Genomic DNA, 22,768 nt, shown 5'->3' with positions numbered 1-22,768 from the left:
ATTTTGTATACGATAATATATATATTATACTGCTCAAAAAATAAAGTGAACACTAAAATTACACATCCTAGATCTGAATGAAATCTTATTAAATACTTTTTTCTTTACATAGTTGAATGTGCTGACAACAAAATCACACACAAATGCTCAATGGAAATCAAATTTATCAACCCATGGAGGTCTGGATTTGGAGTCACACTCAAGATTAAAGTGGAAAACCACACTACAGTCTGATCCAACTTTGATGTAATGTCCTTAAAACAAGTCAAAATGAGGCTCAGTAGTGTGTGTGGCCTCCACGTGCCTGTATGACCTCCCTACAATGCCTGGGCATGCTCCTGATGAGGTGGCGGATGGTCTCCTGAGGGATCTCCTCCCAGACCTGGACTAAAGCATCCGCCAACTCCTGGACAGTCTGTGGTGCAACGTGGCGTTGGTGGATGGAGCGAGACATGATGTCCCAGATGTGCTCAATTGGATTCAGGTCTGGGGAACGGGCTGGCCAGTCCATAGCATCAATGCCTTCCTCTTGCAGGAACTGCTGACACACTCCAGCCACATGAGGTCTTGCATTAGGAGGAACCCAGGACCAACCGCACCAGCATATGGTCTCAAAAGGGGTCTGAGGATCTCATCTCGGTACCTAATGGCAGTCAGGCTACCTCTGGCGAGCACATGGAGGGCTGTGCGGCCCCCCAAAGAAATGCCACCTCACACCATGACTGACCCATTGCCAAACCGGTCATGCTGGAGGATGTTGCAGGCAGCAGAACGTTCTCCACGGCGTCTCCAGACTCTGTCACATGTGCTCAGTGTGAACCTGCTTTCATCTGTGAAGAGCACAGGGCGCCAGTGGTGAATTTGCCAATCTTGTGGTTCTCTGGACACTACGCTGACAGACACAGCAAACCTTCTTGCCACAGCTCGCATTGATGTGCCATCCTGGATGAGCTGCACTACCTGAGCCACTTGTGTGGGTTGTAGACTCCGTCTCATGCTACCACTAGAGTGAAAGCATTCAAAAGTGACCAAAACATCAGCCAGGAAGCATAGGAACTAAGAAGTGGTCTGTGGTCACCACCTGCAGAACCACTCCTTTATTGGGGGTGTCTTGCTAATGCCTATAATTTCCACCTGTTGTCTATTCCATTTGCACAACAGCATGTGAAATTATACACACACACACACACACACACACACACACACACACACACACACACACACACACACACACAAACACACACACAGTGGGGCAAAAAAGTATTTAGCCAGCCACCAATTGTGCAAGTTCTCCCACTTAAAAAATGAGAGGCCTGTAATTTTCATCATAGGTACACTTCAACTATGACAGACAAAATGAGAAAAAAAATCCAGAAAATCACATTGTAGGATTTTTAATGCATTTATTTGCAAATTATGGTGGAAAATAAGTATTTGAACCAAAGTGTTGGAGAAGAAAGTAAAAGTGCAACATGTGTTATGTAAGAAAGCTAACGTTTCAGTTCCTTGCTCAGAACATGAGAACATGAATGCTGGTGGTTCATTTTAACATGAGTCTTCAATATTCCCAGGTAAGAAGTTTTAGATTGTTGTTGTTGTTGTTGTTGTTGTTGTTATTATAGGACTATTTCCCTCTATACCATTTGTATTTCATTAACCTTTAACTATTAGATGTTCTTATAGGCACTTTAGTATTGCCAGTGTAACAGTATAGCTTCTGTCCCTCTCCTCGCTCCTCCCTGGGCTCGAACCAGCAACACAACGACAATTAGTGCGCGCTAACTAGCTAGCCATTTCACTTCTGTTACACGAGCCTCATCTCGGGAGTTGATAAGCTTGAAGTCATAAACAGCGCAATGCTTGACGCACAACAAAGAGCTGCTGTCAAAACGCACGAAAGTGCTGTTTGAATGAATGTTTACGCGCCTGCTTCTGCCTACCACCGCTCAGTCAGATACTTGTATGCTCAGTCAGATTATATGCAACGCAGGACACGCTAGATAATATCTAGTAAAATCATCAACCATGTGTAGTTAACTAGTGATTTATGATTGATTGTTTTTTATAAGATAAGTTTAATGCTAGCTAGCAACTTACCTTGGCTTACTGCATTCGCATAACAGGCAGTCTCCTTGTGGAGTGCAATGAGAGAGAGGCAGGTCGTTATTGCATTGGACTCGTTAACTGTAAGGTTGGAAGATTGGATCCCCCGAGCTGACAAGGTGAAAATCTGTCATTCTGCTCCTGAACAAGGCAGTTAACCCACCGTTCCTATGCCGTTATTGAAAATCAGAATGTGTTCTTAACTGACTTGCCTAGTTAAATAAAGGTGTATGTATATTTTTTTATCGGCAAATTGGTGCCCAAAAATACAGATTTCCGATTGTTATGAAAACTTAATCGGCCCTAATTAATTGGCCAATCGGTCGACCTCTAATGGAAACAACATCGTTATTGACCATGTATTTTCAGTGGATTCAATGGCAGTTCTTTCTTTCGCCACAAGGGGCATTGTGCCGATTTTTAAAATGTGCTTTTGGCACGTGTGCACATTCCAAAAGTACCTTCAGCGCCAGCGCTGCTTCACAGGCACTATTCATGGTGAAAAAGTACATGTACATGCATATCCAAAGCTCTTGCTAGCAAATTCAATAGGGTCTGGCTGCAGCAGATACCGTCTCAGGACACACGTGAGACAGACGAGCTCAGACCGGTTTAATGGTGCCAGAGAGGATGGTGCGTTACTGCCACCAACAGTTGGTGTGTGCGTTGCATACTGATGCCCTGCAACAAAGCTACTGACTCGTGCGATACACGCGACCAACAAACTTCTACCGTTTGCACGCACACATACCATCTGAGATGCAAAAATACAATTTGGAGGTTCGCAGACCAGGCGGCGTCAGCATGCATAATCTGCAGCTGGATGCTTCTCAGCAAATTGGCAGTTCTTGACTGTTAGCAGTCTCTTACTGGCAAGTAAGAATGGACGATTGCCAGAATTGTTTTACTTTCATCAAAATTACATTTCTATTTAACATACGAAACATTGACAAATACCATTATGTAAGGTAAAATAGAAATCCAAACCGATCTGTGCATCAATACTGGTGTGTGTGTGTATATAGTGAAATGCAGTTTACGGCCCAGCCCTACCACTGTTTTACAATCTCACTAAGTCGAAGATAGAAGCTTCAATGGTTATCCAATCCCACAGTAGAGAAGGTCGTGTGGTCAGATCAGCCAGGGCTGCTGTTTTGATGAGAGAAACATGCCCTTGGCAGTACACATCATTAAAGTAGAAATGGTCAGGAACACAATGGCCTGTGGCTGCTTGATGAAGACCTGTTTCTTAATTGGCACATTAAAGGAGGGTCATCTGGCCATGTCTGGGCTGATGCTGCTGATGAGTCCCTAATAAAGTCAGTCAATGTCCTGTGTCGACAGACTGCAGATGGGCCTTCTCGAGTTGGAGAGCAGTTATCTGCTGGTGCAGAGGCTCTACTCCGTTTGTTTAATCACCCAATCAGATATGGAAGATATTTAATGGCTGTTGAGTAAAGTAAATGATGCCCATTTTGTTTTTGTGTGTGGCTGTTGGCTAGAAGCTAATATCTTCCTTCCCTGTGAAATCTAATCTACATTCTTAGCTGCTATTCCAAATGCTCTTTTGGCATCACAGTATTCTAGCTATGTCAGTTTGGTCTGTTTTTACCCAGATAAGGCAGCTCTCATGTGAATGGTCCAGTGTATTTTAATTCTGGAAATGGTTGACCCCACCCCCACGAGGCTCCACAAAGTGCTGTGTTCCATCAAATATGGTGTGTGCATTGTACGGGCAGCTTCTGGAAAGGCAGGCTGTGGCTGCAGCCTTTATAACACTGCCGGAGTTCAGTTATGAGCGGTATGTTTTCCCTGCTGGGTGTGAGCGCGACACAAATGGTCCGATATGTATATTCACATGTTCAGTCACTCACTCACGCACACTTCAGCCACAACACATAAAGAACGCACTAGCTTGAATGAACTTGATCGTATCTCCTCTTTCTAAATATCCAACATTAGGTCTTAACAAAACATTTTGTTAAACTAGTCTTTCTGGTTCCTGTGGTATCTGTATGGAGGAATTTCTGACTTTCTGTGAATTTGAAGGGCTGTAAAATGCATACCCTGTTCTGCTGTAAGAGTATAGGCAAAATGGAAACACTTGAGTAAATGAGGGATACAGGTGTGGTTCCAGAATTAATTAAGCAATTAACTAACATCATGCTTAGGGTCGTGTAAATATGGCGACCTTGGCTATGTCCCCATAGAATGACAATGCCCCCATCGATAGGCCACGAGGTCACTGAATGGTTTGATGAACATGTAAACTATGCCATGTTCGTCAGTCACCAGATCTCTACCCAATTGAACACTTATGGGAGATTCTGGAGCAGCAACAGAGAGCAGTTTTTTCCACCACCATCAAAACACCAAATAATGGAATTTCTCGTGGAGGAATGGTGTCTCATTTCTCCAATAGAGTTCCAGACACTTGCAGAATCTATGCCAAGGTGCATTGAAGCTGTTCTGGCTTGTGGTGGTCCAACGCCCTATTCACACATTTTATGTTGGTGTTTCCTTTTATTTTGGCTGTTACCTGTATTTGCATCAGAGCGCTTCTGTCCTTGTTCTTGCTGCTTGGGTAATGGGGTAAGTTCGGTCATTTATCCTTGACCTCTGTTAAGGCATCTCAATGGAAGGTTGATTTACTACATTTAAACATTCTCCAAGTTTTTCCAAAGAACACATGGCTGTGTTTATCAGCTGTGGAGATTTCTAGCTATGCACCCCATGAGGCAGAGTATTTTTAGCCCAGCAGGTTGAGAACCGTGGCAGGAGAGCTGTATGTAGAGCCGTATGTCTCTAGACACAACGTGAGAACCGTCTGAACTAGAATAAACTGATGTAGGAATGGAGAGCCAATGTCGCTCCGAGAGATTGTCTTCGCCTGCACCCAGCTGTGCTGACAGGTTGAGGAAACCCCCTCACAGCTCCCCCTAATCGACATTCCCCTGACACATGTAGTGTTTATTTTAGTAGATTGAGTTTAGTTTGGGCCATGGTTAGATATTCCCTGCTCCTGGGCCTGTGGAAGACCATGTGTTTTCCCCAGAACAGCTGCAGTGTGCAGAATTCCCCTGGACCACAGGGAGGCGGATACCCAGGCCTTCTTGACCAGGCAGTCAGATCCTCAGTCACAGTAGCCTAGGAAACATGTTCTCTGGGGATGAACTTCCTGCTCCAGCCTGGATTAATCAGTTACTTGCATGTTATCTATATTAGTTCATGCTGGTGTTATATAGGCTAGGCTTGATCTCTAACGGGACATTTTGTAATATGATATAACAGACTCTTCTGAACTTAGCCGTAAGCACACCATGTACAGGAGTTTAAAAATTATATTTTTTAAATAACACACCCACCACTCTAATCCATTCCTTTGCCAATGTTTTGCAAAAAAAGGGAAGACTATCTCTGCTCAGGATAGCACTCGGACCTAATTTCCACTTTATGCGACGGATACTGACGTTGAAATGTTCTGCGTTTCTCAATGTCCTTTCTTTGCTTCACATTTCTCTAACTTTCTGCTCTTTTTAGGAATGACAGGAAATAGTTAATTGTTGCTTCCCCTTCCAGCACAGGGTAGAAAAACATGAACTGTCCTGATCTTCCTGTTAGAGAAAGGCCTTTTATAACAGGTGTTACTTTCCCAGATAGCTAAGGTTTTATACTATGTCTGGTTATCTCTTATTTACAATGTTGCCTGAGGTGAACACTGACCGTCTGTCTCCCTGTGGGTGTACATGATCCCCCTCAGCTGTTGCCAGTGTTGTCCAGGGCTGGATATAGAGTAACTCTGCATCTCCTCTTCCTGTATGCTGGGTGTGCTAAGCCATGCTGTCATCAGGGCACAGAATTAACTGCTGATGCAAGAGAGGGTGCCCATGGTCACAATATAAGATTGCACTGTTGATATTCTCTTTTTCAGACGTCTCATAGCCATGCCCACTCTTCAGATGTCCAAAATAGGTTTTGAGAAAGTAGGTCATTCTTTCTTGCCTGAAATAATTACAGATGGCCTATTTGTCTGTATCTGAACTGAAGTTTTATGGGTCTCTGCTGCACAATATGATAGACTATATAACCAGAGGCGTGTACTCATGGATGCCAAAAAGTTTACCTACTAAAAAAAGAAAATGAAAGATAAAATGTTGTCTCTGTGTTTCATAAAAATAATAGCCAACCAGCATTGAGCTAAACTGTGAATGATGCTAGCACAACAAATCAAGTGTTAACGGAAGCCAGTTTGGATTTGGCTTCACACCAATCACATCACATCAAAAACAGAATGTAATTTATAGAAACACTTGAATTGTTGCATCTCTTTGTTTTGTTGACCTCCAGTGGCTGGCCAGCTAAAATTGTCCCTTACCTAAAATAAGCCATGCATGGAGATAGGGATTTGGATTTGTGGTTTTACTTACATCTCCACACTGGCCGATGCTTATAACGGCGACGCTAACCATAAATTCATACGTTGTGCCCCTGGCCTGAGAGGATCGAAGTTCAATATGTAGTAGGCTAGTGTTAACTAGCTGGCCTGGTGCTTCGTTGTCCATGAAAGGAAGTTAGGCTAACGAGCAAGCATTTTAGCCAGGTAACCTAGGACAATGAACTAAAAGCGTGTACTGTATGACAGTCAGACCTTTTCATCAGCATGAAGGAGGGGAGGATGTCGTTTGCGTTTCTCTACAAGTAGGGTGAGTCAACGTGTTTTTTTTAACTCACGTGCACATTTGATATCTTTTTAGTTGTCACTATATTAGACTAAGCATAAGTTAGTTGATGTTGAAATGGTGCTGGAATAGTGGAGGCAGCTCCTGTTTTCTTTTAGACTTGCAGTAACTCCGTGGTTACTAACCAACCGTTGATTTAGAGTCTGAAAATGTCGGAAACATTAACTTGCTTGATCCTGCTGTAGGTCATGTAACTGTTCGATACATGTAAAAATGCTTTGTGGACCGTCACCTGACGTATTGCTCTCTGGTTTTGTGATGAAACAAAGGTTATTGTCTCTGCTTTAGGCCTATACACACAGTGCATTCGGACAGTATTCAGACACCTTGACTTTTTCAAAATGTTACGTTACAGCCTTGTAAAATGGATTCAATAGTTTTTTTTGCCCCCTCATCAATCTACACACTAACCCATAATTTAGAAATTATTGCAAATGTATAAAAATGAGAAATTGAAATCACATTTGCATAAGTATTCAGACCCTTTACTCAGTCCAATGTTGAAGCACCTTTGGCAGCGATTTTATAGCCTCAAGTCTTCTTGGATATGACGCTACAAGCTTGACACACCTGTATTTGGGTAGTTTCCATTATACTCTGCAGATCCTTTCAAGGGCTCTGGCTGGGTCACTCAAGGACATTCAGAGACTTGTACTGAAGCCACTCCTGTGTTGTTTTGACTGTGCTTAGGGTTGTTGTTTTTTTCATCAAGGATATCTCTACTTTGCTCTGTTAATCTTTGCCTTGACCCTGACTAGTCTCCCAGTCCCTGAAGCTGAAAAACATCCCCACAGCATGATGCTACCACCACAATGCTTCACCTTAGGGATGGTATTGGCCAGGTGATGAGCGGTGCCAGTTTTCCTTCAGATATGATGCTTGGTATTCAGGCCAAAGAGTTCAATCTTGGTTTCATCAGTCCAGATAATCTGGTTTCCTTGAGGTGCCTTTTGGCAAACTCATAGCGGGCTGTCATGTGCCTTTTTACTGATGTGTGGCTTTCGTGTGACCACTACCATGAAGGCCTGTTTTGGTGGAGTGCTGCAGAGATGGTTGTCCTTCTGGAAGGTTCTCCCATTTCCACAGAGGAACTCTGGAGCTCTGTCTGTGACAATCGGGTTCTTGGTCACCTCCCTGACCAAGTCCCTTCTCCCCCGACTGCTTAGTTTGGCCGTGCAGCCAGCTCTAGGAAGAGACTTCGTGGTTCCAAACTTCCATTTAGGAATGATGGAGGCCACCATGTTCTTGGGGACCTTCAATGCTGCAGAAATGTTTTGGTACCCTTCCCGAGATCTGTGCCTCGACACAATCCTGCCTCGGAGCTCTACGGACAATTCCTTCAACCTCATTGCTTGATTTTTGCTCTGACATGCACTGTCAATTGTGGGAACTTTTTATAGACAGTTGGGTCCCTTTCCAAATCATGTCCAATCAATTGAATCTACCACAGGTGGACTCCCAAGTTGTAGAAACATCTCAAGGATGATCAATGGAAACAGCATGCATCTGAACTGAATTTAGAGTCTCATAGCAAAGGGTCTGAATTCTTATATAAATAAGGTATTTGTTTTACATTTTTTATACATTGGCAACAACATAACTGTTTTGGCTTTGTCATTATGGGGTATTATGTGTAGATTGACATGTTTTAATCCATTTTAGAATAAAGCTGTAAGGTAACAATGTGGACAAAGTTACGGTCTGAATACTTTCAGAATGCACGGTATCATTTTGGCAAGGCATAAGAACTAACCTGTTGTAGAGCAAACAACTTCTCCAGTTATTTTACCCGCCCACCGCTACTGGATATAACCTCCCATTTTGCATGCACTTCTCTGAGAGGTTGGGTTAAATGTGGAAGACACATTTCAGTTGAACAACTGACTAGGTATCCACCCTTTCCGTAGAACTAAGAGCCTTTTTTTTTTGGTCACACCTTCTCTCGCTGAATTTGTTTCAGCATTTATCCATCGACAGACGTTTCCTGCCAGCAGGATATCAAAACCGAGTGATGACGTCACAGGTTACCTTGTGTGTCACACTATAATGGTCGCGTTAGGGTGTTGCATCTGTCAAGGCAGCCGCTGTGCTCCGCCTTGGTTTTAAAATGGTAACTGATTGATTGGCCTTAATTTTTTATGGAAGTGGAACCTTGCGGTAATGTCCACAAAATTGCTTGATGGCTGTCAAAGTCCACAGGCGTCACTCTCGGCTTGATTAAACATTTGTTTTATGTGCGTGTGTGCTCTGTCTTAGTATTTGTGAAGAACTAATACGAGTTCAATATACAGTACCTACTGTGTTTGTGTGACCTCATGGTCTTCATACACGAGTTCCCACAATAAATCATGTTAGTTAAGATCTCATCTTGAGTTCCCTGCCCTCCCATGAGTATAACAAATCCAATGCCTGTTGTGTATGTGTGTAACAATGGTTGTTGAAAGTGCTCCCCACTAAACTCTTTCCTGTTTTGTATTCCCTATATACAGGGCTCCAGAGATCATCCTGGGTCTGCCGTTCTGTGAGGCCATCGACATGTGGTCCCTGGGCTGTGTCATCGCTGAGCTCTTTCTGGGCTGGCCCCTCTACCCAGGAGCACTGGAGTATGACCAGGTAAATCAAAGCACCTGCCTGACATCTCCAAAGCTAGCAGACTGTCAAGGGAAGAGAGCGATACTGACAGAACTGACATCTCAGTGAAGACTGGCCACACACAGACCAGTGGAGCAGTGTAACAGCCCCTGATGCCTGTGTGCTGGTGCATTTTGAATCTAAATGTGATGGTTAAAGCCTCCACTTTTCGTTTGTTTTCTTATTGAAACCCTGTCTTATTTTGTTGGTGCTCTCTAAGCAGTGAAGCATACGAATACAAAATGTCTCATCTGGACATTAATGGAACAGGAAATTGGCTGTGTCATCTTTGATTATTTCCCTTAGGCCAGTAACTAAGTGATTGGGACTGAGTCCCCCAGCTTAAAGGGGAGACCATGGGAAAGCTCTGTGGTGTGCTGGGGTAGGGCTGTCATTCTTGGGTCTAGTGGTCATTTGGACCACGACCAGGCAGTAGTGCTTTGCTGACCATGAGCCCCCCTGACTGCTATACCGCGCCAGCGCTGGGTCCAGTTCCATGCCACACAGCAAAATGTATTTATAAGCCTAATGCTAGACACACCACGCACACCTCAACCCCCCCCTCCCCCTCCCCCCCCACCACCCCAAGCCTGCACCATCAGCAGGTTCTCACTTCATTGCTCTCACTGTGTTTGTGCAGCGTTGTGGCAACCCAATTTGAATCTCTATAACATCCAAATCATCAAGCCTTAAACAGAGCCAGTTAATCTCGCCGGTCTCCTGGCTGTATTGAGAGATACAGCGGCAGCTTTGCAGAGTGAGGAAAATCCCCTGCCTCCTGTCCTAACACATGCCTGGTCTTGTAGTTTTAGCAGCTCTAAGGCACAGTGTTTTGGCTGGAAGAGGGTAGATATGACGTACCCTTTCTGAGTAATAGGCCTTACTGGCTTTACTGTCAGGGACAGATGCTAACTTGTATTTGTCATACTGTCAGTGTCACTGCTCCCACAGAAGCGCAAGTGTCAAAATCTAAGTCCGGTCTATTGCTGTTTTTAAAAACAATTTTAGTAATGAGCTCATGGGCAGCAATGACGTTGTTTGAATAATAAAGAAGTAGATCTCTTCATTATTGTTTTTGCCATGTTACCAGATGAGCAACATGTCTTTTTGTAAGGTGATTTATTTTTATTTTTTTGCATTTATCTAGGTCACCCTACCTCCACTTTGTGGGATTGGAGAGGTTTCCATGGCAATTTTGGAGCACATTACATCTGTCCTGGGCATGTCAAGTGGCTCTCAGCATATAGGCCTGGCAAAGTAGCAAGGGATTAGCAGCAGTACTATAATAGAAGAGTAACCGATATTCCTACTGGAATTATATTTTAAGTGTGTGTGACGTGTGTCTATTTACTCCGTTTGGAAGACCTACATGTAACCTTTTTGATTAGCTTGAATTAGTAGAGCCCGAAACACCCCATTTGGCTTAAATGTCTTTGTCCTGCGGGTATGTTTGGTAGGGCTGGGATAGCCGTGTGCCTGTGTCAGGCTCCCGATGTGGGGGTGACGGAATGCTGCTAATGGGAAGTTCTCCTCGACACCTCTCTCACAAACCTCACAACTCCATGACCACACTTGGCGGTCCAGTCATTGCATGCCATCAATAGCAGTGCAGTGGTCAGCTCTATTTACGTCCTGCATTAAAATACTATTGTGTAGTTTGTTTTGATGAATATCTGTGTAGTGCCATCAGGGTTTTTTCAAGATCAAAATGGGGGTTTGGGTTTTAGAGGCCCTCCTGTTGACTGCAGTAACAAATGTACATTTCCTGCAGTTCCACACACCTTGCCATGGCTTATGCTATCTGACTGACTCAAACATAACAAAATCAATGGGGGCCCTATTCAATGACAAAAATACAATACACATTTTTGGGGGGTATTTTTGATTCTCTGTCTAGCTTTTATTTTGGTGATTGTTAGTTCTCAAAGATCTTATTTGAAAATATAGGTCCATTATCTTTTCTACATACTTTACAGCTGGTGTTAGTCATTTAAGTTGAAATGTTTGTCCATTATCCTTAATGTTGGTGATTCCTTTGTAGATGTATTCAGAAAGTATTCGTACCCCTTGACTTATTCCACATACAGCCTAAATTTGAAATTGATTAAATATTTTTTTTTTCATCCTTCTACACACAATGCCCCATAATGACAAAGTGAAAACATGTTTTTAGAAATGTTGTCAAATTTATTAGAGAAATATCTCATTTCTATATGTATTCGCACCTGTGAGTCAATATTTTGTAGAAGCATCTTTGGCCGCGATTACAGCTTTTAGTTGACTTCGGTATGTCTGTGTCAGCTTTACACATCTGTATTTGGGGGATTTTCTCCCATTTCTTCCTTGTAGATTTTCTCTAGCTTTGTTAAGTTAGATTGGTAGCGGTGGTGAACAGCCATCTTCTAGTCTTACCATAGGTTTTCACTTGGATTCCAGTCTGGGCTTTAGCTGGGCCACTCAAGGATTTTCACATTCTTGTTCTGAAGCAATTTCCAACGTGGCTTTGGCTGTATGCTTGCGGTCATTGTCCTGTTAGACAGGGGTGAAGATTTACATTTCCAAGGTTATTTGCACTTTTTGATACAGGTTCAAGGATTTGGCTCCATTCGTTGTTCCCTCTATCCTTACCAGACTCTCAGTCCCTCACTGAAAGCGGACACCATGCTTCATGGTAAGGATGGCGTTAGACTAGTGATGAGCTTTGCCTGGTTTTCTCCAGACATGGAGGGTAAAGATTCTCATCAGACCACAGGATCTTTTACATTATGATATCTGTCCGCTCTCTCATAAAACCCAGATTGGTATAGTGTAGTAGAGCTCTCATCTCAGCCAAGATACTCTGTACTTCTGTCATTGGGTTCTCGGGACACCTCCCTGACCAAGGTCCTTCTTGCCCGTTTGGTCGGACGGCCAGCTCTAGGCAGAGCATGATCAAAGGAAATTAGATGCACCTGAGCTCATTTTGGAAGTTCATAGCAAAGTGTTGTGAATATTTGTATAAATGAGATTACATTTTCATGTAGTTTCATTTTCAATAAATGAGCTAAAAATAAAAATGTGTTCACTTTGTCGTTATATTTGTGTATAGATGGGTGAGAAAATCAATATAATCAGGCTGTAACACAACAAAATGTGGAATAAGTCAAGGGGTATGAATACTTTCTGAAGGCACTGTATATTAGTAGGTTCAACAAGCAGGTATATGATGTAAACGCTGCAATCATATTGTCTTTCTCTGTCTTTCTCCTACACAGATTCGCTACATATCTCAGACACAAGTGTTGCCGGGGGAGCAACTGCTAAACGCGGGGACCAAGACATCCCGCTTCTTCTGCAAAGAGTCCGACTCGCCTTATGCTTCCTGGAGACTGAAGGTAACATTGACACTCTGATTCCTGAACATGGGCATCCTAGACCAGGGCTAGGTAACTACACTGAACAAAAATATATAAACATCAACATGTGAAATGTTAGTCCCATGTTTCCTGAGCTGAAATAAAAGGTCCTTACGCGCACAAAGCTTATTTCTCTCAAATGTTGTGCACAAATTTGTTTACATCCCTGTTAGTGAGCATTTCTCCTGAAAAGATCATCCATCCACCTGACAGGTGTGGCATATCAAGAAGCTGATTAAGCAGCATGATCATTACACTGGTGCACCTTGTGCTGGGGACAATAAAAGGCCACTATAAAATGTGCAGTTTTGTCACACAACACAATGCCACAAAGTTTTGAGGGAGCATGCAATTGGCATGCTGACTGCAGGAATGTCCTTTAGAGCTGTTGCTAGAAAGTTGAATATTCATTTCTCTACCATAAGCTGCCTCCAATGTCATTTTAGAGAATTTGTCAGTACGTCCAACTGGCCTCACAATCGCAGACCATGTATGGCATGGTGTGGGTGAGTGTTTGCTGATGTCAATGTTAACCCCACCGCCACCATGGGGCACTCTTATGGTATTGGCAGGCATAAGCTACAGAACACAAACACAATTGCATTTTATCAATGGCAATTTGAATGCAGAGATACCGTGACAAGATCCTGAGGCCCATCGTCATGCCATTCATCCGCCGCCATCACCTCATGTTTCAGCATTAAAATGCGCGGCCCCGTGATGTAATTATCTGTACATAATTCCTGGAAGCTGAAAATGTCCGTTCTTCCATGGCCTGCATACTCACGACATGCCATCCATTGAGCACATTTGGGATGCTCTGGATTGACGTGTACGACAGCGTGTTCCAGTTCCCGCCAATATCCAGCAACTTCGCCAGCCATTGATTTAGCCGCGGGATGATTTGTCATAGCAGGTGGTAGGGTGGCCGGAACATAATTGTAATAATTTTGAGTACTGCAAATGGGCCACAACTAAGCCAAAAATCTATTGTATTTGATTACATTGAGACATGATCACATATCTATTTTATTTGTGGGAATACTTGGAACAGATTTCCTGAATTATTGTTATTATTATTATTTAATTTTTTTGCTGAACTGGTGATTTTATTTTTCAGGTTTTTGTGCAAAAAATAAATCACGCACGGACCAAAAACCTTACCGCCTGTTGCCGACCCATGTCATAAACCATCAACAGACCCAGTTCTGAGTACACTAGGTAGAATTCTAGAGAATGCATGTTCACAATTGAAGACTCCTCACATTTTCTGTTTCTGCAGACGACAGAGGAGCATGAGACTGAGACGGGGATGAAATCCAAAGAGGCCAGGAAGTACATTTTTAGCAGTCTGGATGACATAGCACATGTGAGTGCAAAACTTTGCTTAAATGTGTCAGATAATCACATCATTCAAAGTACGAATTTGCCTACAAGTAGATTATGATGTGTGAAAACGACCATATGATACAGTAGTGTGACAAGTGAATACCTGTGTATTTTGATACATAGTACGAATTTGCGTACAAGTAGATTATGATGTGTGAAAACGACCATATGATACAGTAGTGTGACAAGTGAATACCTGTGTATTTTGATACATAGTAGCTAAAGATGTTGGTTTTGTTTTGCTGCCAGGTGAATCTGGTGCTGAATATGGATGGCAGTGACTCGCTGGCAGAGAAGGCAGACCGGATGGAGTTTGTGGGCCTGCTGAAGACCATGTTGCTGATTGATGCTGAGAAGAGGCTCGCTCCCTCAGATGCCCTCAATCATCCCTTTGTCACCATGCAGCACCTTCTTGACTTTCCCCACAGCAATCAGTAAGTCTAACCTAGGGCTAAACAATAACATAACAAACCCAACAAAAGCTCTTCCATGCTCTACCAAGAAATTAACTACAAACTGATTACAGATGGACACTGATCAGAAGTAGGCTGCAATGTTCCATGAATGTGCTCTGCCCGATCATCCATCTCACCCGTTCTCTTCCCTTTTCTCCAGTGTTCAATCGTGTTTCCACATCATGGATGCCTGTCAATCACGTCCCAACACTTACGATACACTCAACCGCAACAAAGCACCGTTCCACAGACCCTCAAACAACTCAGCTGGACTGCCAATGGCCTTCAATAAAATGGGATCGGTTCACTCCCAGGTAGTCTATTCATCACAATTACAAGAAGCTTAATGTATGGCTGTAAACTGGAAATCTGTTACATTTATGGTTGGGGTAAATAGACTTCATATTTAACCAATATTGCCACCTACAGGATTATTGGTGCTATTGAATTGCTATTAATTGCTATTAATATTTACCTTTAATGATACTGCTGTCTCTCTCATATCAGTGTCTGAAGTAAATAATGAAAAGAAAAGTTGATTAAACTTAACCCCCCCATGCAGGCTTTGACGCAGTCTGCTCCCTCTGTGATGCATCCTGGGATGCTGCAGACTGGAAATGGTCAGTTTGGGTGTAACGACTCCTTTCAGCCAGCCCTCATCCTTTGCCCCCCAACCATGCAAGGTATGGAGCGCCTCAAATTAGCACACAGTCGAGTCATTTCATGAGAGATACAATATTAATGCTGGATTTACAGTGGCCTTGTCGATCAAAGTTCAAATCCAATACTAGGCTATGCTTGTTGTTTTTGTAGGTAACCCAAACCAGTCAGGATATGCAGTTCGGATGGAGAGCACGATACCAATGGTGAACCAAGCCCCTCCCATACAGCCTTTGCAGATGCGACCTGGAGTTATGGCACAGGTGAGACTGGCTCACATTGGGGATATTTGTATACAGGGGTCAGATGCCACACTGTACTTAGTTGAGGTCCTTGACTCATGCTAGTGGGAGGTAACACTTTCAAGTGAGGCGGTTTAGGAGTTTGACGCTTCCCTTACCGCATCTTAAAGGAATCATTAGCACGCCATAAACCTATCTTGGATCTTTGCAGCAACCGTGGCCAAGTAGAGGCCAGCAAATCCTCGTACCAGCCTGGCAGCAAGTGGCTCCTCCTACCTCCTCTATGGCTTCTGATAATGTGGCTGGCCCACAGAGGCTCAGTGACTGGGGGTGAGTTAGTTCACCATAGAAGAAATGACCTTTTTAACACTTACTTCACTTTCCCCTTTCTTTGTACTGTGTAGATAAAATGTATATAATGTTGTTTTGCCTTTTTAAAGGAAAGTACGGCAACACAGCAATCATTACACCAACATGATGCAGCCTATTCTAACCAACCAAATGACCATATCCGGTCCACAACCAATCAACATTGGTATTGCACACGTGGTGTGGCCACAGCCACACGCCAACAAGAGGAACCAGACCAGTCAGAACAGGTGAGATTTCCTTCTTCCGCCCAATGCTTCTCCTCTATGTTCCAGTTAGATAGTGTCCATGGCAAATCAATGCTGTTGAATTGACCCGAGTTCATTGTTTCTGGCTTGATAAATGATTGATTTTACATCATCATGATAATGTGGCTGGTGACACTTTGCTTCTTGAAAGTCTAATATCTTTAACTTTACTGTTTTGGGACTACAAAAAAAATATATGTATAGTTTTGAGTGAATTTTCCCTTTAAGTCAGTGTACTACTAAATCATAGTCATATTGTTCTTACATAAACAATAGTCAATGTACGGATAAACAACTTTTACTCTACTACCTATTAGGAGCATGAACCACTCACACAACAACAGGGACATCCAAATCTCAATGTGCCGATCTCCAAAGATGTCCGACCGTGTTAGTAACACAGGAGGAGGCGATTCGTCCCATCGGGAGAGGCCTGTGGAGGTTCAGCAGGAAAGAAGTGAAGAAGTGAGCTGCTGTAAGGCAGTGGAGGATGAGCGGATAGATATGTCCCACCAGCAGCGAGAGTCTGTGGTCATCGATGACCTACCCAGCCCCACCCTCAGCGTAATCAGTATCAGCAGTGACACGGATGGGGAGGAGGATTCTTCCTGCAGGTGCAAAGGCGGCTCTGACTGCGAGGCTTGTAAGGGCTCTCTGAACATGGAGAGGGTGTGCTCCCTCAGCAGCCCAGACAGCACCCTCAGCACCAGCTCCTCTGCCTCGGTGCAGTCCAGCCCGTCCCCCTGCAAGAGGCCCAACAGGTACTGCCAAACTGCACAACTTTTGATAACTTGCCAGATTGTGTCAAAGTCTTGATCATCAGTAGCACGCCTGTGCATTTAGTTGTTCTGTTAGTTATTCTGTTATTGATTGTGTTTGTCTGTTTTCAGCATGTCTGAGGATGATGGTCATGGGAGCGGCTGCGAGACGGTAGACGGTTCCCCCGCCTCGGACTCCAGCCAGAGCCACAGCCCCTACCTGGGGAGCCGCTACCTAGGCAACCACAACCATCAGTCCCTGGGTATGACGACGCGTGGCATGGACCCAGAGAACGAGCCCAGCAAGCTCCCAGTGAGAACCATGGTGGTGCCCCCTATGAGGGTGGTGCAGAACAACAACAACATGGACCAGCACATAGACAGAACGGGTCAGTTTCTATTTGGAGAATTTCACGTCAAAATTGTTTCAGTATTAACAGTAAGAATAGGCCTATACAGTAATCTTTTGTTTCAGTTTTATGTAATGCAAAGGCCTGGTTAGAACTGATCTCTGAACTGTTAAAAGTTAATTTATGGAATTTCTTTCCTCAATGCGTTTGAGCCAATTATTGTGTTGTGACATGGTGGTATACGAAAGATAGCCCTATTTGGTAAAATACCAAGTTCGTATTATGGAAAGAACAGCTCAAATATGCAAAGAGAAACAACAGTCCATCATTACTTTAAGACATAAAGGTCAGTCAATCTGGAAAATTTCAAGTACTTCTTAAAGTGCAATTGCAAAAGCCATCAAGCACTATGATGAAACTGGCTCATGAGGACCGCCACAGGAATGGAAGACTCCGAGTTACCTCTGCTGCAGGGGATAAGTCCATTAGAATTACCAGCCTCAGTAATTGTAGCCCAAATAAATGCTTCACAGAGTTCAAGTAACAGACACATCTCAACATCAACTGTTCAGAGGAGGCCTTCATGGTCGAATTGCTGCAAAGAAACCACTACCAAAGGACACCAATAAGAAGAAGAGACTTGCTTCGGCCAAGAAACACGATTTAATGTACATTAGACCGGTGGAAATCTGTCCTTTTGGTCTGATGTGTCCAAATTTGATACATTTGGTTCCAAGCGCTGTGTCTTTGTGAGACGCAGAGTAGGTGAACTGATGATCTCTGCATGTGTGAGTCCCACCGTGAAGCATGAAGGAGGTGTGATGGTTTTGGGGTGCTTTGCTGGTGACACTGTTCGGGATTTGTTTAGAATTCAAGGCACACTTAACCAGCATGGCTACCACAGCATTCTGCAGCGATGCACCATCCCATCTGGTTTGGGCTTAGTCCCACTATCATTTGTTTTTCATCAGGACAGTGACCCAACACACACCTCCAGGCTGTGTAAGGGCTATTTGACCAAGAAGGAGAGTGGTGGAGTGCTGCATCAGATGCCCTGACCTCCACAATCCCCCTCTCAACCTAATTGAGATGGTTTGGGATGAGTTGGACCATAGAGTAAAGGAAAAGCAACCAACAAGTGCTCAGCGTATGTGGGAACTCCTTCAAGACTGTTGGGAAAGCATTCCAGGTGAAGCTGATTTGAGAGAATGCCAAGTGTGGCTACTTTGAAGAATCTAATATAACATATTTTGAACTGTTTAAACTGTAACAATTTTTCTATTTCATAGTTTTGATGTCTTCACTAGTATTCTACAATATAGAAAATAGTAAAAATAAAGAAACCCTTGAGTGAGCAGGTGTGCAAAAATAAAATAAATACATGTTTTTTTGGAGGGGGGGTGTAAGTCAAAGATAATGGACTTATATATATTTTATAATAGTATAATCTTTGAGGACTAACAATCGCCTAAATTAAATCTAGGTAGTCAGAGAATAGAAAATTCAGAAAACAGTCGATTGTTAGCCGTATTTATTTTGTTTGTGCGAAAGAACACCGCATGGCAAAATTCATGGAATTGTAGAAAATTTGCTTTAAAACCTCAAAGATATCTCTCGGCTCCATGGAGAAATGTGTAGAAATGCAGGAAACAGCTGACTGAAGAGAGGACGGCCGGGATTTGTGCGGTTAAATTACTTTTTGCGGTAACGTGGACTTTTAAAAATGTATTATAGTGTGATAAAAAGTTGTTGCGCTTTGCTGTAATATGTAAGCAAGTCTTTGGTTGTCTAGGCAGCATCAACCAGCACATTCAGTCAGGAGCAGAGGAGAATGACCAATAAGTCATCCAAAATTCCATGACTCTCACAGCCCTGTCTTTACACAGAGCAAAGGACTGTCAGCATACTATGGATTTTTTAGTTATCAAATAAATATAAAAACATTATTTGATTTAAATATAGTTGTTTGCCTTTACTACTAAAGCCCACAGAAACACATTGAATAACACGTACAGAAATGCCAAAAAGGACAGTCAAAAAAACGTATCATAAGAAACCAAAGTTTTGAAGTGTCCTAAATCTAGGAGATTTTTTTAAATCAGAAAATATACACTGCTCAAAAAAAAAGGGAACACTTAAACAACACAATGTAACTCCAAGTCAATCACACTTCTGTGAAATCAAACTGTCCACTTAGGAAGCAACACTGATTGACAATAAATTGCACATGCTGTTGTACAAATGGAATAGACAACAGGTGGAAATTGTAGGGAATTAGCAAGACACCCCCAATAAAGGAGTGGTTCTGCAGGTGAGGACCACAGACCACTTCTCAGTTCCTATTCTTCCTGGCTGATGTTTTGGTCACTTTTGAATGCTGGCGGTGCTTTCACTCTAGTGGTAGCATGAGACTGAGTCTACAACCCACACAAGTGGCTCAGGTAGTGCAGCTCATCCAGGATGGAACATCAATGCGAGCTGTGGCAAGGTTTGCTGTGTCTGTCAGAGTAGTGTCCAGAGCATGGAGGCGCTACCAGGAGACAGGCCAGTACACCAGGAGACGTGGAGGAGGCCGTAGGAGGGCAACAACCCAGCAGCAGGACTGCTACCTCCGCCTTTGTGCAAGGAGGAGCAGGAGGAGCACTGCCAGAGCCTTGCAAAATGACCTCTAGCAGGCCACAAATGTACATGTGTCTGCTCAAACGGTCAGAAACAGACTCCATGAGGGTGGTATGAGGGCCCGACGTCCACAGGTGGGGGTTGTGCTTACAGCCCAACACCGTGCAGGATGTTTTTCATTTTCCAGAGAACACCAAGATTGGCAAATTCGCCACTGGCACCCAGTGCTCTTCACAGATGAAAGCAGGTTCACACTGAGCACGTGACAGACATGACAGAGTCTGGAGACGCCGTGGAGAACGTTCTGCTGCCTGCAACAGCCTCCAGCATGACCGGTTTGGCGGTGGGTCAGTCATGGTGTGGGGTGGCATTTCTTTGGGGGGCCGCACAGCCCTCCATGTGCTCGCCAGAGGTAGCCTGACTGCCATTAGGTACCGAGATGAGATCCTCAGACCCCTTGTGAGACCATATGCTGGTGCGGTTGGCCCTGGGTTCCTCCTAATGCAAGACAATGCTGGACCTCATGTGGCTGGAGTGTGTCAGCAGTTCCTGCAAGAGGAAGGCATTGATGCTATGCACTGACCTGCCCATTCCCCAGACCTGAATCCAATTGAGCACATCTGGGACATCATGTCTCGCTCCATCCACCAACGCCACGTTGCACCACAGACTGTCCAGGAGTTGGCGGATGCTTTAGTCCAGGTCTGGGAGGAGATTCCTCAGGAGACCATCCACCACCTCATCAGGAGCATGCCTAGGCGTTGTAGGGAGGTCATACAGGCACGTGTGATTTTGTTGTCAGCACATTCAACTATGTAAAGAAAAAAGTATTTAAGAATATTTCATTCATTCAGATCTAGATGTGTTATTTTAGTGTTCCCTTTATTTTTTTGAACAGTGTATATACACAAACACTGTGTTCAGAAAGCAATCAGACCCCTTTACTTTCCCCACATTGTTACATTACAGCCTTATTTTAAAGTTGCTTTAAAAATCAATCTACACCCACTATCCCATGATGATGATGAAGCAAAAACAGGTTTTTAGAAATTGTTGCAAATGTACAAAAATAATTACAATAAAATATCAAATTTTTTACTTAAGTATTAAGATCCTTTACTCACTACTTTAAGCACCTTTGGCAGTGATTACAGCCTCAAGTCTTCTTGGGTATGACGCTACAAGCTTGGCACACCTGTATTTGGGGGGTTTCTCACATTTGTTCTCTGCAGATCCTCTCAGGTTTGATGGGGAGCGTTGCTGCGCAGCAATTTTCAGGTCTCCAGAGATGTTCAGTCGTGTTCAAGTCCGGGCTCTGGCTGAGTAACTCAAGGACATTGAGACTTATCCCGAAGCCACTCGTGTTGTCTTTGCTGGGTGCTTAGGGTCGTTGTCCTGTTGGAAGGTGTACCTTTGCCCCAGTCTGAGAACCTGCTCCAGAGCGCTCAGAACATCAAGGATCTTGACTCGTCTCCTGGTCCGTACTGCTGAAAAACATCCCCACAGCGTGATGCTGCCACCATGCTTCACCGTAGGGATTGTGCCAGGTTTTCTCCAGATGTGACACTTGGCATTCAGGCCAAAGAGTTAAATCTTGGTTTCATCAGACCAGATGATCATGTTTCTCTTAGTCTGAGTTTTTAGGTACCTTTTGGCAAACTCCAAGTGGGTTGTCATGTGCCTTTTTACTGAGGAGTGGCTTCCGTCTGGCCGCTCTACCATAAAGCCCTGATTGGTGGAGTGCTGCAGAGATGGTTGTCCTTCTGGAAGGTTCTCCACAGAGGAACTCTAGAGCACTCTGAGTGACCATCAGGTTCTTGATCACCTCCCTAAGACCCTTCTCCGATTGCTTAGTTTGGCCGGGCGGCTAGCTCTAGGAAGAGTGTTGGTGGTTCCAAACTTCTTCCATTTAAGAATGATGGAGGCCACTGTGTTCTTGGGGACCTTCAATGCTGCAAAATGTTTTGGTACCTTTCCCCAGATCTGTGTCTCGACACAATCCTGTCTCAGAGCTCTACGGACAATTCCTTTGACCCCATGGCTTGGTTTTTACTCTGACATGCACTGCCAACTGTGGGTCCTTTATATTAACAGGTGTGTGCCTTTCCAATTAATGTCCAATCAATTGGATTTACCACAGGTGGACTCCAATCTAGTTTCAGAAACATCTCAAGGATGAGCAAAGGAAACAGGATGTACTGGAGCTTAATTTGCTTGGGTATTCGAACCAGCGACCTGTCGTTTACGGCCCTACTCTTTAACCGCTAAGCTATCTGCCGCCCTTAGCCCTGAAATCGAATCCAAGTGCCATCTGCTGATCTTAAGCCTCAGACCTGGTGCCAAATAGAGATTCTCTCTAGTGGGCCATGCAGATGAAACCGAGATGAATACTCTTACTAATGAGCTGTATTACCACTAGCAAGGAGGAGCAATTGTATTTCTGTCTGCCAAAGTTTCTCTCTCTGTGTTTATTTCAGCAAAGCATGCTCTTGTTTCCAGTGGGTCCTTATTGGTGTTTTACCCAGTCATATATTAAAATACTTTTTATCTGTTAGTCTCACCAATCCCTTTTGTGGTTTCTCTTGCAGTCTACGAAATCTCGTGCCAGTCCAAAGGGCGTTGCGCCCCCGGACGACTGAACCACCACTCCACACCTCTCCATCCCCGCCAGCAACAGAAGATGACCGCGTTCCAGCAGCAGCCCCTGGGCTTTGGCCAGGTCAGTCCCCCCTTCTTACTGGTGTCTTCCAGGTTTTGTCATTCAAATTTAATTCTACTTGCATCATTTTACTTTGTTGACATTTTAGTAA

General features: G+C 43.8%; 1 protein-coding gene across 2 annotated transcripts in view; it reads left to right on the top strand.

The window, feature by feature from the left end:
• The window catches only part of LOC112253486 (homeodomain-interacting protein kinase 3), a 44,973-nt gene that overhangs the window by 17,853 nt on the left and 4,352 nt on the right, over nt 1-22,768 (top strand). For both annotated transcript variants that reach the window (XM_042323302.1, XM_042323303.1), the window contains exons 3-14: nt 9,332-9,455; nt 12,728-12,847; nt 14,151-14,237; nt 14,507-14,691; nt 14,873-15,026; nt 15,275-15,395; nt 15,526-15,635; nt 15,826-15,944; nt 16,055-16,213; nt 16,549-16,992; nt 17,122-17,378; nt 22,547-22,677. In XM_042323302.1, coding sequence (XP_042179236.1) covers nt 9,332-9,455; nt 12,728-12,847; nt 14,151-14,237; nt 14,507-14,691; nt 14,873-15,026; nt 15,275-15,395; nt 15,526-15,635; nt 15,826-15,944; nt 16,055-16,213; nt 16,549-16,992; nt 17,122-17,378; nt 22,547-22,677 — 2,011 coding nt within the window. The remainder of the gene's footprint in view (nt 1-9,331; nt 9,456-12,727; nt 12,848-14,150; nt 14,238-14,506; nt 14,692-14,872; nt 15,027-15,274; nt 15,396-15,525; nt 15,636-15,825; nt 15,945-16,054; nt 16,214-16,548; nt 16,993-17,121; nt 17,379-22,546; nt 22,678-22,768) is intronic.

The sequence above is a fragment of the Oncorhynchus tshawytscha genome, linkage group LG06 (genome assembly GCF_018296145.1).
Source record: "Oncorhynchus tshawytscha isolate Ot180627B linkage group LG06, Otsh_v2.0, whole genome shotgun sequence".
NCBI classification, from domain to species: Eukaryota; Metazoa; Chordata; class Actinopteri; order Salmoniformes; family Salmonidae; genus Oncorhynchus; species Oncorhynchus tshawytscha.
This window is presented reverse-complemented; position numbering and strand designations above follow the sequence as displayed.